The 14,246-nt window shown below is 36.7% G+C and overlaps 1 protein-coding gene across 20 annotated transcripts in view; it reads left to right on the top strand.

The window, feature by feature from the left end:
* The window catches only part of PAM (peptidylglycine alpha-amidating monooxygenase), a 132,719-nt gene that overhangs the window by 63,798 nt on the left and 54,675 nt on the right, over window positions 1–14,246 (top strand). For 19 of the 20 annotated variants that reach the window (XR_006016071.1, XM_042028106.1, XM_042028104.1 and 16 more), the window contains 3 exons: window positions 624–744; window positions 3,027–3,084; window positions 10,018–10,105. Coding sequence is in view for 19 of the 20 variants with exons in the window: in XM_042028106.1 (XP_041884040.1) it covers window positions 624–744; window positions 3,027–3,084; window positions 10,018–10,105 (267 nt within the window). In the remaining variant the exon portion in view is untranslated. The remainder of the gene's footprint in view (window positions 1–623; window positions 745–3,026; window positions 3,085–10,017; window positions 10,106–14,246) is intronic. The other variant, XM_042028096.1, reaches the window with a different exon arrangement.

Below are 14,246 nucleotides of genomic sequence, written 5' to 3'. Positions count from 1 at the left end.
GGAATATACGTAGTCAAAACTTGTATCAGTGTTGCACCAGTGTTTCTCACGTCTTACCATTCAGTTCTTTACAGTGATCTACATTACTCTTAAAATTCGTTTATATGTTGCATTCAATACAGAATGTCATATTCGTTGATGTTGCAAAGTTAACTGTTTTACTTTGCTGCTTGTAGTAGCATACAAGTTGCTATAAATGCCATAGTATTTGAAGCAAAAGTTGCCCCTTTGCATGTAATTTAATTTAATCTGTATAGAATTATAAATCAGGCACATAGTCTCAAAAAAACCCTCCAAAACTGTTGTGAATTATTAATAGTACTTGACATACTGTAGTGAACTAATTCTCTATCTGTACATCCATGTGCCTCAGACAATTATTAAGATGAAATAGTAGGTTACGTTTTCAGTTAATATTTTCCAAACTAGTCATCTGATTGCTCAGATCAGGAAATACTTCAGAAAGATGTTTTCCTCAGCTCATGAAGGAGTGAAGTTTTCAGATCACCCCTGGAACTAGGCAGCATTGTCAAACTTCTTTACTAGTTCTGTAGACTCTTACTTTAAGAAAGACATAACAAAAATCAATACTTTGGAAAAAATCTTTCTTCCTTCTTTTTAAGGTACAAAGATACTACCACATCTCTTTCCAGTGAATGCCTTGGAAGTGACCAGCCGGTGATTTCTTTTGGTCTGTCAGATTTTGCACTGGACATTCGCATGCCTGGGGTGACACCTAAGCAGGTGAGAGAATTGCAGTTTTTGCCACTTTCTCTTCTTTTAATAATCTAGGAAAACAAAGCCTTCCCTACAATGTCACTCAAATAAAATGAACAAAAAAATAAGGGTAACTTTTATAGATACATATCTATGTTCAGAGAAAAGTAGGCAACAAAGAAGTAACCTCAAATGAGAGAAAAATCTTTTCATTGAATTAATTTCATTTGTAAAATGATGGTTTCATAAACTGAATTGTTGAAGTTCTATAATGTGAAATATTTCTGTCTGTGCTAGTAAGACATGGAATTGCAGTTTACACCAAATCTCAGATGATGCATCAGTGAATCTAATTACATTAAACTATACGTTGCTGCAACTTTGGCAAGCTGACAGAAAACAACCAAAAAGCACTTTAGAAGGCATAGTACTTCTGACCTAGTATTTTTGCCTCTCAAAATACTCCATGAAAGCTACTATAAACAAGTTATGATGGTGTACTATTTAAGTTATGAAATTACCTTACTCTTTAAGGTATTAATTTATGATGGTATACTCTTTAAAGATTATATTCTACTGAGCCAAGTGAGTAAAAGTGAAGACAGTTAAGATTTTTCAACTTAGCATTAGCATTTTTAAGATTCACATAAAAGTATTGAGATTCCACTGTTATTTTCACATCTAATTTCATTAAGCAAGATAAAAAATGATTTTTTTTTTTTCTTTTTGCAGTAAGCCGTTGCAGGGAATTATATATATCATTAAGAGGTCTACATCTCTTCTAGAGGGCTACATGTGCTTGAAAAGAGCAGTATGTTGTGCTGCAGTAGTTGATGACTCATTGTTGCAGATAGCACTCTCAAAGGAGTGAAGGGAAAATGAGGTTTTCAAGTTATTGGGGTAAACCCCTCTGGAACGTGTAATTTAAAGCAAGAGGTGTTGTTTCAGCAAGTGCAAAACAGAAATATGGTTTCTACTTTCTAGAAAGATCTTCTTTGTCTGCAGCAAAATATTAAACTTCTCTGTCAGAAAGAGTGAAAAGTGCTCTCAGTTCATCCAGGTGCACATTTATAATTCTGTGTTACTGATTTTACCTGAGAAGCCATCAGTTGAACAGCTAGGAAACATATGAAGAGATCAGACAGTTCAGATTCCTATTAAAAAAAGAACTTCATTGTGTATTGTGTTGTCAAGGCTGGGGGAAAGGTTGCCAAAAACTCTGCATTTTTAAAATGAGTTACTGGGCATGTTGAAGGGGTGGGAGGGCCAGGATTTGTCTTGCATTTAATAACTGTGATTGCTCTATGGGTGCATGAGTGGCAACCAACCCCTTACATGACTTAGGAGTAGTCTACCTATACCTAGTTGTGCATTCTTTTGGCACAGGTACCACACATGAACATTCATTGGAAACTGTTTAATTTCTACTACAGTGTGAAGCATTACTGCCATTGGCTTTCAAAGTTTTAGTATAAGGTCCTAAATTAGGTTGTGCTTTTTTTTTAAAAAAAGAAATCTTCTTCTGAACCCAGGTTAAATAGAAAACATAGAATATTTCCTTTTTTATTTCTAAATGGCTTTAATATGTTCACTCTGTAAATGCATGTAACGACTGTACCCAAAGGCATTCACATCAATTTTATCAGTTAACCTCCGTTCACCCTTCCCATCTTCTAGCAAAAAGACCAAAAATGTTTTCTTATCTGCAAATCACTGCTCTGTGTAATCACATATTGTTATCAGCGTTGTACCTGTCCTTTGTTCTCAGTTGCATTTAATTGTTTACACCTATTCACAGTGTCTTCTTTTAAATTAAGTTTGAAGTTATTCATAGCAGGAGTTTTATCTTAATCTATTTAGATGTCCTTATGAAAGTGAAAGTCCTGTCAGATTTTGAGTTCATGGGTGTAGTGAAATTCCAGTACACGATACATTTCCTTTCTTAAACAGCCTTAGAAGTTGGGGGAAAAAAAGGCTTAAGAAAAAAGAGGTTTAAAATAGTTAATAGTGTACCTATCAACCTAGTAGCCACTTTGATGACCGTATAGCCTGATCTCTGTTACATGTAAATAAATTGTGGCAATGAATTTATTTCTTATTGTAGTAAACGAATCATACATTGTCTTTGCCCATATATCTCAGTAAAGTAGGTGATGTTTTTCTATATGGTCCTATTGTGTATATTCATTTGTTTGGTATTCCCACATTCATCTTCAGAAAGTGTAGGGAATTTTAATACTATGTTTCTATTCTTTAATTCTAAATTCTCCCAATTTAAAGGTAATATCTGTTCTCTTTTCTTTTAACAGTCAGATACCTACCTCTGCATGTCAATACCGTTGCCAGTGGATGATGAAGCCTATGTAGGTGAGTATTGGTTAGCTTTTTTCTCTTTGACTCATATTAACTTAATCTTTGGACGTTAGAGTTTCCAAAATGCATTTGTCATGGCTAATGCATAAACAAACTAGATGGAGCTGCTTAGAGTCAAGATAACACTGTATCTGAGGAGATTCATGAGTAATAGCAGTTAAGGAGCTGCATGCAGATGCCTCTGTCAGTCAGCACCAGAGAGTCCCATTTGGTGCTGAGTATTGGCTTTCTGTCTTTGGCTGGATACTTAATTCTGCACTGCTGAGCAGACTATTTACCTGCTGGTACAGGCTGTAAATCCTGTGCACTTACAGTCAGTGTTGGCTGCAGAAGGATTTTACTTGGAGGAGAAACCAAACCCTCTCCTATTTTTTGGGGTTTTTTATGACATGGCATCAATAAGATGGTGGACAAGTAGAAGGAAATACTGTAGTACCTTACAAATGCTGTCATCATATAGATCAACAGAGGAACACCATCTGTTCAGAAAATCTTTGCGGTACTTAACAATTTTATTGTGCCTTGCCATGAACATCCAGTTGTTCAGAGAGAGAGAAGGCTTATTGGTTTGGCTGAAGATAGTTTTGCTATCAGAACATGCTATAAACGGTATAAAAGGAAACAGTCTTTTTCTTCCTTTACACTTTCATTGCATTTTAGGATATGTGCACTTAATAAAAGCATGGTGGGACTCACATGTAGTTTTGATGTAGTGTATTATGAGAGTGTTGTTCCATTTGGATTTTCTTGTGGAAATCCCTCAGAAGGTAGAATACTGTGTTTTGATTTTCGTGTTGTATTACAGTAACTAAGAAAAATGAGTAAATTTTTTTCCAGTGCTTTCTCTATAGATCAGTTTTGTAAAGAGGTGAGAATCTGATCTCACATTTTGTTTGTGAGTATCATCCCAGAAGTAAAAATGAACGTAGAAGGGAGTGAATGTTCACTCTCAAATAAACTACTCTTCTACAACTCTACAGACTCTTCTGCTTTTGTTGATTCATAGAAAGACAGTACTACTAACTTCCTGCTCAAGCAGCTTTTATTTAGTGTTTCACCGAGTTGAAAATTTCCACAGTTTAATTCATTATTAGGTTGCTGCATGTCTCGTTCTGTTGTTTGTGTTGAAGGAACATAAACTTCTTTTGATGGTATGTATGCTTAAAAGGATCTACTGAAAGAATTTGCTTAAAAGTTGTGCAAAGTCTCAATGCAAGTTATGTAATGCAACCCATTTTATTTTTTTCTGAAGACCTAAAAGTGATGTAAACTAAAAGTTTATATGTTCTTCACATGATTTTTACAGGATTTGGTCACCTTTCCAGTAAATGCTGTTCTTGAGTACCTGTCATTACCAAGCAGAATCAGGTCTCTGAATGGAGAAACCATTCTAGTCGTCATGTAGAGCTTTGAAGAGCAGGAGGAGCTGGATGAGCAATTTATAAAAAAACCCATCTTGTTATGTGGACTTAAAGTGTTCCCATGATAGATAGCATTCCTTACAAACTCATATTTTTGTATTCTTTAAAAGTAAAAGAAAATTATTGGATTTTTTCCTCTTTTTTCACTTCCACACAAAATGAATAGGCAAATGGACAGTCTGAAGCATGTGATCGTTCCATTTTGCTTCAGTAAAATCATTGGAAAGTGTTCCTCATGGAAAAGACTCAGATTGGAGTCTTCATAATCAGCAGAAGTTACCTGATCATTAGAAAGAGTAGACTCAATCATATCCAGTTGTAGAGAGCAGAAAGAATGTAGAATGACCTACCTTATAAAATATCTGGATAGAAAATTAAATCTTTTCAAGAAAGAGGTTTTTACAATAGACATCATCACCTAAGAAATTAGCTGCTTGGTGAAGTTTTTCCTTAACTGCTTTGGATATTGTTAAGTGTTGTGAACATACATGTATTTTGTGTTGCTTAAATAAGCACAGAAGATTGACACACAGAGTGTTTATTCTTTTTCAAAGGATAGAGTCTGTATTTTTATGGTTTAAGTAGAATCTGCCTTCATTGCATTGCCAATAAAAGGTGTAATTAAGTTGCCTTAAAACATACTGTTTCACTTTGTGACAAAAACAATGGAAGACTAGCATATGAATTGTCACTGGGTGGCTGTTGATGATGTGTTGGGAAGACAGTGTGTGTTCTGAAGAGCTTTAACATGAGGATGTGTGAATACACATAACTGAAACAATAAACTGGGTTCCTGAGACAGTTTGTTGGTAAAGTTACATGTTCTGCCTCAGTTCAGTTTATTTGCTATAAATGCCTTGTGTTTTGTTTCCTTTTATGGTTTAGAAGTACATTTTTATGACCAAGTGTCTTCATGGCTTCACCAAGACTTGCTAATTCATTCCTTTTTTTTTACTTTGCTTTGCTATTTTTACTGTTGTTTCTTCCCACCTCCAAGACATTGCAGAAGAGGAGGCTCTGTTATGGAACCCACAGCAAGATATTTTTGTTGCATATTGGTGAAATATAAGAAGAATATAAGAAATAGAAGAATATTGGAAGAGAGCGCTTCATTTTTAGTGTTATATGAGGGCAGTACTACATTTGTTAATAAGTAGAAAATTTTTCTGTAACATTTTTTCATTATTTTTATTAAATTTGTATTTAAGGACTTCGAATTCAGACTTCAATTTTGCTATTTCCTAAAGGAAACCGGTAAACATTCATGACTGCACAGGGACAGTGGGTATAACTTTGTACTTCAGAGCTGGTGAGATACTGTACCAGAATTCACAAACTTGTTTGGAGTCAATTCTCAGACATTATCAGAGGAGGGAATCGATCAAACTTACTTAATGAAATTTCTCCAGCTAGCAGGAGAATTAGAGCAGGTTTTGCCCTACGGGTCTTTTTCAGGCATGCATCTGTATATTTTGGCAGATGCTGTTTTCTGTATTATGTTCTTTAGTGGAGGGGTCAGACTGTCAAGGCTGAGATTTCTGTTTCAACCAGTTGTTGTTTCTCTGTCCCAAAGGGCTGTAAATACTGACAAATCGGGTTAGGGAGAGTGGTTTTTTGTGAGGTGGATTGGTATACATATGGTTTATGTTAGGAACATGCCTTTTGCTCATGTGAAGTGAAATGGCTGTCAGATTAGTATGTAAAACATTATTACTGAGTCAGATTATTATGTGATTTTTCAAGAAAGTATTGCTCCAGTTACATTTTTAAAACATACCATTGTGGTTTTCTTCTTCTGCTTCATGATTGATTAACGTTTATGAATAAGTAGCCAAACCAGAAACTCAGTTGAGTCTTTAATGGTGCAGGCATTGATAAAAATCGATTTTTCATTACTAAGCTGAAGAGATAGCTAAAGGGTGCTCTACAGACACTCATAAAAATTGAGTCTGACAGTAGGCCACTCAGCCAAAAAACTTGACTGAATTTGACTGTCATCTTCACCTGCTTGCATTCATTCACATGGGCGACCAGTAAATAAATGTCTTTTTCTTACTGACTCACGATAAGTCCCTATCTGTCTGATTGTGCTGTAGAAATGAAATTAAGCCTTCTACGTTCAGCAACACAGACTGACGTAGATGGTTTATTACTCTTCATCCGTAAATGACTCTGAGAAGCTCTAGGTTTGTTACTCTGTTATGGCATGTATAAACATTCCTGTTGCCAAGCAATGATGTCTTCACTGTACTGGAGGCCTCTAATGTCTCCCTAGTTTGCCGCTCTCCAGACACTGAATTCTTGATAAATTTCTTTAAAGTTAATTCTGTGATAGAGAGGACACTAATATTAGAAAAAAAAAACAAACTATCAACTTTATTTAATTGAATTGTTATTTGTTAAGATTAACTTCTTAGAAGTTGTTTTTTTAAATACATAGCTTAAGTACACACTGTTAAGCTTAAACTGGTGTCATGTTCTGTTCATTCTGGTTTTTCTTTGAGTTGGTAGTTCTGAGTAGTACTTGATCAAGAAATTAAGTCAGACTTCAATTTTTAGTATGTGTATGAAAACTGCCACTGTTATTTTAGTAGTCATTTGTGTCACTTCTGCATGCATTAAATAAATTAACTATTGAGTAATCTTCTGTTCATTAGTGTAAAATGTGGAGGCTGTGAACTAGGAAAATATAACTTTTGTTTAATATTTCTTAAGCCTTTGGTAGTGACAGTTCCCAGCACAGGAAGGACATGGGCCTGTTGCAGCAAGTCCAGAGGAGGGACACAAAGATGACCAGAAGGATGGAGCATCTCTGCTATGGGGAAAGACTGAGAAAGTTGGAATTGTTCAGGAGAAGAGAAAGCTTCTGGGTGACCTTCCAGTACCTGAAGGGAGCCCACAGGAAAGATGGGGAGAGACTTTTTACAGGAGCATGGAGTGACAAGATGAGGGGGAAAGGAAAGACAGTAGGTCTATTAGCTATTAGAAGAAAATTCTTTACTATGAGGGTGCTGAGGCCCTGGCACAGGTTGCCCAGAGGAGCTGTGGTTGCCCCATCCTTGGAAGTGTTCCAGGCCTAGTGGAAGATGTCCTAGTGGAAAACTAGGCCTAGTGGAAGATGTCCCTGCCATGGCAGGAGGGTTGAAACAAGATTATCTTTAAGGTCTCTTCAAACTCTGGCCACCTTCTCATTCTGTGACAGGTACTGCATTTGTCTTGAATTCCACATTAATCTCTACAGCTTTTTCAGCACAGGATTTTTTAGATGTTTGTTTGTTTCTTTAAACCTTGTCTTTGGAAAGTTATATGCCTGGGTGTGCTGGTACGAAAATAGCTGGACTGGAACCATACTGTAACCACCTGTACAAAGCTCTCTTAAGCTCATAGGCTGACTGTAAGGTTTTTCCGTGCTTCCTTAAGCAATGATGAGGCATGTCAGCTAAAATAGTGTATTCCAGAAATCTGATTTTGCTTTGTTAGCTCTGGTGCATTATTTTCTCTTAGTAAGAAAAGCATTTAGTAAGGTATTTGTGATAAGTTGTGTAATAGTGCTTAAAGGTCGTGTCCGTGCTCTAGGATATCATTGTAATAGGCACTACATGGAGGGAATAAAAGACTTCCTGAAACACTCATTAGAATAACTACTCACAATGGGACAGTGGTAGAGAAATAAAAAGAAATACTGAGACAGTATTAAGCAGCAGGACAGGTGGTGGCTTTAGCAGCTAACAGGCCTAACTTTCAATTTTACCTTTATTGAAGGCTGTCTTTATAGGTGGTACTTAGAGTACGTTTTTTACAGGTACTAATTTTGACCATAAAGTTAATGAAGTTTCACATGTGTGAACTTCTTATAAACCCCTTCAGAAATTTAATCTCTCACTTAAATTGATAAGAGCAGCTTAAAACACCCAAAACACCTGAAAACTAAGGTAGGAATTCCACACAGAGCGACATGTTGCCTCTGCCATGCAAGCATAAACCGTAATTTTACTACTAATTGCTACTGATAAAAACATCAAAACAGAAATTGTCTCCATAACACAGATTAGGTTTTTATCTATGAAATGAGTAGAATTTGCTTATAGCAAAATAAAGATGTTAGGTGGTCTCTAGACTTCATTCATGCTTGCAACTTTTGTACTTCTGAATTCATATATATCATTCAAAGTACCTTCCCAGTGCGTGTGGGTACATCTCTTATTTCCCGGATCAAGCCCTCAGCTGTGGCATGCTCATTTTCTTACAGTCTGAACACGTGCCTTGTATCTTCAACCTAAAACTTGACTTGTGTGCCTTAACTTTTGGCTGGTTTTCCTTATTTTCCACATCATATCTCAGCTCCAGAAATTGGGTAGGAAGCTATTTGATTTATTTTCCCCCATGAAACTGGGACAATAACCTACATCATCATTCATTTCAGGAAACCTGCCACAGCTCTGTGTTAAAATACTGACTTCCGAGTGCAAGTAATGCCGTAAACCTCAGGAGCAGAACAGTGTTTCACTGGTTTGTAGCTTCACCATCTCCCCATGTTAATAGCTAGAAGACAGTTACATGGAGGCTCCTCACTGTCTGTGTACATGTAAGGGCAGGAGTAATTTGTCTTCAGAACTTCTTCTGTAGTATAAGGTGAAAAACCATTGCATTCCCTGCATCTGACTTATTTTTAGTAATAAAAGAATGTAGCTTGCTTTATTTTTAGAAATACCTTTTTTATACATTTATGGTCAATATTACTCCCATGGTGTTGGTAAACTTTTTACTATGCTAAACAGGATCACAAGTACTTGAGAAACCAAACCAGTGTTTTATATGTGGCATAGGATAAAGAACAGACATTTGAGAGGTGAATATTCACATCTAAGTTTCTAATAGTGAGAAATTTTGGGCAATGACATCATGCTGACTTTAAACAAATCTTGTTTTCCGTTCCAAAGGGTTTGACGTATTAGTTAGACTCAATCATAATCCCTTCTTGAAACTGTTGTCCCAAGAAAGATGCAGAAAAAATGTAAGCCAGGTAGAATACTGGGAGAAGATACTACTAATGCATAAGATTTAGTTGCTCTTAACTGTAACTTTCTGCTTGTTTGTATTTTTTATGAAGTACAAAAGAAGTTGAGTATTATCAAATCACAAGTGCAGATTTCAAAGGTAGATTGCAGTTAGACTGGTGACAGTAAGGCGTTGTGGTTTGGGATACACTGATATATTACCTAAGTATCAAATTTAACTTTTGTGGGCAATACAGTGGTTTTAATTGGGAACTTAGAGTTTCTTTTTCTTAATAAATGAGGTACAGTGTTTTAGCGTAGAAGGAGGGCTGTTGAATGAAAATTTAAGGAAAGAGTGTAAGTGGAATGCAGAAGGCAAATAAATGGGTGGGGATGTACTTGCCATATTTTGTAGTATTACAGGGGAAAAATGGAACAAGATGATCTTGGTTATGTAACCTACGGTGAGATTATGGATAGCTTACTTGTTTTGCCATATTTTTTTTCAGTTGACTTTAAGCCTCATGCCAGCATGGACACAGTCCATCACATGTTACTCTTTGGGTGTAATGAACCTTCGTCTGCTGAAAATTACTGGTAAGAGCTGCTTCTTGCTTTTGTTATCAACCAGCTCTTTTTTGGTGTTAGTTGCTTCCATATAAACCTTTTCTGGTGTCAGAATTTCTTGGAAAAGTAGGAAAATTTGGAATGAAGAAGAAATGTATAACAATCTAGTCTTTCCACACTTAAAGTGCTCTGGTTTTTGTTTTTTTTTAACTATCTCCTCTGTTTTCTTCATGACTAATTGACTGTCTTCAAGGAGGAGGCAGGAGCTATAGTAAACAGTGTGTCACTGAATACCAAAAAATCTCGTCTTCATCTATAGTTGGCTGCTTTTCTCTGTATGAAGTCATGTAACAGATGTTCAGAATCAAGCTGAGCAAAGGATAAGCTGAAGAAGCTTATCAAGGGGCTTGGTAGTTGACTTGCCCTTCAAAATGACTAAGCAGTGAGAGCAGGGGGAAACACACAATGCCACTAAAATAGGTCTGTGGAGGCAAAATGAAGAGAATATGAAGGTGGGTGAGGGTTAATCATCTGTTCAGTAATTTTGCAAATTTTCTGTAGGTTTTCATGAGAGAGCAGATGAGGTATTTTTGCTGATGCTGCAAAGGTTATATGAATTATTCTGAACTGTAGAACAATTTTTATATAGGTGGTCTAATAGAGTTGTGTAATCATAATTTATCTTTTAAGTATTTACCAAAAAGGTAACTAAACCTGGAATTTAGAACTAATAGTATAGTATAATATATTTTCAGGAAAAATACCCTGAAACATTTTGGATGCGTATTTTGGGGAGATGATTTGTTTAATGCTTTAAACATACACAACAAATTTTCCTCAGAAGTTTTATCTCCTGTTTACCCGTCAACCAACAGTTCTAATGTTGAAAATGTTGTAATCTTGCACAGTCGTGCAAGAAAAGTAGATGCTTAAGAAGGTCAGACCAAAGTAAAACGGAAAGCATAGAATTTCTATTCTGTTCTATTAATTTCTTTTCCCAGTAGACTGCTTTTCTGTGTTCTTTTTATTGTATCTTATATGATAGAATACACTTGAATACTTTAATGTTAACAATACACCAACATAAAACTTCTCCATTCTGGCCTTTTAAAAACAGGTGAGTGTCCTATTTAAAACTGAGTAGATTGTACTTGTGCTGTTTTCATATTTCTGGAAGTAGTTTTATTAGAGCGTTGGAATAATTTGTACATGATAAAACTATGTTGTTACAGATTGATCAGGAGCTTGTGTTGAGATGAAGTTATGAGACAATGCCCAAGTCACATCTAACTGATGTTCTGAGTTTGTAGAAGAGAGGGATCCAAAGCCAAAACCCAAAGTTCTTCAAAACTGAATCAGACTCAAATCCCTGTTTTGAGTCTACGGTTCAGGTAGTTTGAGCTCCCTAGCTGTACCTTCACTCCTCCCAGCAGGAAGAAGACTCACCAATGGCAGCCTGTGCCGTGTGGCAGCTAATGTTGCTTTTGTTCTTGATTGCTGTAGTTAACACCTACCTGTCAAATGACAAAATACTTAGTTGTGCTGGATTGAGCTTGGCTGGACACCAGATTCCCACCAAGCTGCTCTATCCCTCCACTCCTCATCAGGATGGAAAAAAACTCGTGAGTCAAAATAAAGGTAGTTTAATAAAGCAAAAGCAAAGGTTCTGCAGAGGCAGAGGAGAACAAAGTATTTTGTTCTCTACTTCCCATGACCAAGCTGCTTTCCAGGAAGCAGGACTTCAGCACAAGTAATGGCTGCTCTGGAAGACAAATGTAATAAATAACAAATATGTATTTCTCCTCCTTTCTCCTCTCTTCTACCTTTTATTGTTGAGTGGATATAATATGGTATGGAACATCCCTTTGGTCAGTTTGGGTCAGCTGGCCTGGCTGTGGCCTCTACTAAGACCTTTCCCAAACACTGGTGTGTTATCAACACCTTTCTAGCTCCTCATGCAAAGCCCAGAGCCCAGCACCATGAGGGTTGCTGTGGGGAAAATTAACTCCATCTTAGCCAGACCCAATACAATAGTGTTGTGTTTAAATCTACTATTTCCAATTTTTCATATGCAGGTTTTGATGAGATCTTGCCTTTTTTTTAATGTGTAGTTTCTGAGGTTTTGTGTTTGCTTTGCATTCTCAAAATGAAAGCTCTTCATTCAGCGTCTCATCATTTCACATCCCTGGTTTTGCAGCAGTTTGCAGCTTTTTATCTTGCTCTGCCCACAGTTATTTGCAGGCTAGAAAGATGATCACGTGTTTTCTACATAAAATAGACTGAAGAGTGCTAGAGAGTTCTAACCTGATTTTGTTAAAGTAATTCTGATGACTGTATGTTACTGGTTTTTATTGTTGTTCATTTTGTTTGATTATTTGCTGTTCCTTTTGTTACCTGAAGGCTCACAAGTGATGACTTCTCTTGCTCTTCCATCTAGTAGGGAAAGAATGGTTGTTTGAGCAGGCTGCTGTAAGGCTTCTTTAGCAAGGATCCTTACTTTTTACGTGGTCAACATCTTTACAGAGCCAGCTTTTATTAGATTAAGGTATGCCACATAGATCTTTTTGTCTCTTAGTTTCTTTTTCAAAGTTCTGGCAATATTAGTTACATATGCTTTTGCAAGTCAAGAGCTACTTCTCTTACCGTCATGATGTGGATTAGTTTTATTATGGAAAAATAGGCTGTTAGGAACATTCAGAATGCAAGGTCAAAATTAGTTTTCCTGAGGTGTGACGTTTCATTCAGGCCAGTTTTGAGTGAGGAGGAATGAGAAGCATCCAGATGACTCTGTTGGGGTTAGCTGCCCTTTCGCCATAGCAGCACTAAGCCAAAATCTGTGATGCCCATCTGGCCTGCTGCCCTTTATAATTTGACACTATTCCTGCAAATGTCCCTGGCCTTCATAAAGGCTGTCAAATTGTATGGAAGCTGTGCTGGTTTCATCTTTCACTGCAATGTGGTAGAATTTTTATCTGAACAAATCCTAAATGTTATTCTCCCTTCTTGAAATACACAGGTCTTTCTACAGGAAAAAAAAAAGTGGTTTCCCAGGGCTCATTGCCTCAGGTGTTGCTCAGTGCACTAAAAAAATGGTGTAGCTGCTTCCATTCCTTGATCACAATTAATCTAAAACCAGTTCAGCTGCAATGACAAGTTTTGCCTGAGCTGACAAACTGTGTTGAAATTGAAATAACATGCCTGAACTGATTGATCGAAAGTTAAGATTCTCTGTAGATAATCAGGAATGCACTTGAATGCTTTAAAAGAAAATGTTGAATTATTCAGAATTTGTGGGTCTCCTGGCAAGACAGGTCTTGTGCTGTGTCAAACCTAACGCTGAAATAAACTCTCATGAATGAGCTGATTCATAGACAGAGCCTGTATTTTGAGATCAGGCATGGCAACTTTAAATAGTTATCTAACGCAAATGAATGTATAAGTACAGGTCATAGATGACAACCCAGTAATGCTTCTATCAGACTAGCTGTTTCTGTTGGCAGGAAAGAATGGTTCTGGAAGCCCTTGACATCAATAGCTCAGTAGAGGTTGCAAAAGATGTCATGACTGGTTGAGTGAAGGACTTCTATTTCGTTGCATGGGGGAAAGTGGGGATAGTAGAAAGAATTGTATTTTTGGGTGTAGTTTCTTACCATTGCCACTGCCCTAGAATGGTCTGCAACATTCAAGAGATAAAAATGATGATTTGTCTTACTCAGTCACCTCAATTACCCTTTTTTTAAAGCCTTAGTTAGTGCTGAGGAGTACAGTATAATAGAGAAAGAAATAAAAGAAGTTATTTTTTACCATAACCAATGCAAATATGCTGAAGGGATAGCCAAATAGTGGTCTTGCTGACATAGTGAAATATTTTACTTTCAGTCTAGGTAATCAGTCAAAACCCCAGTGCCATTAATGAAAACAGTTTTTGAACTGACCCAAGATTGGGGAGAATGTCTTTGGGAAGTCCAGGAGAGTTTGCAAAAACCGCAAAGATCCAAGAAGTAGTCAGTAAGCTCTCCCCTACCCGCCTCAATCCCAAATTTTGAGTCAAAATCAGTTTTTAGAACAAGATTGAGTAATATGCAGCTGTAATCCATTTTTAAGGTACTCTGTGTCGCTCATTCTGTTTAGAATCTCATTTTTGTATGTAAAGAAGCTATGACTTTCAGTG

Source organism: Corvus kubaryi, unplaced genomic scaffold, assembly GCF_017639235.1.
Source record: "Corvus kubaryi isolate FWS band 111438036 unplaced genomic scaffold, C.kubaryi_AGA036_p1.0 37302, whole genome shotgun sequence".
NCBI classification, from domain to species: Eukaryota; Metazoa; Chordata; class Aves; order Passeriformes; family Corvidae; genus Corvus; species Corvus kubaryi.
Note: the sequence above shows the minus strand (reverse complement) of the source record. Positions and strands in the feature narration are given on the sequence as shown.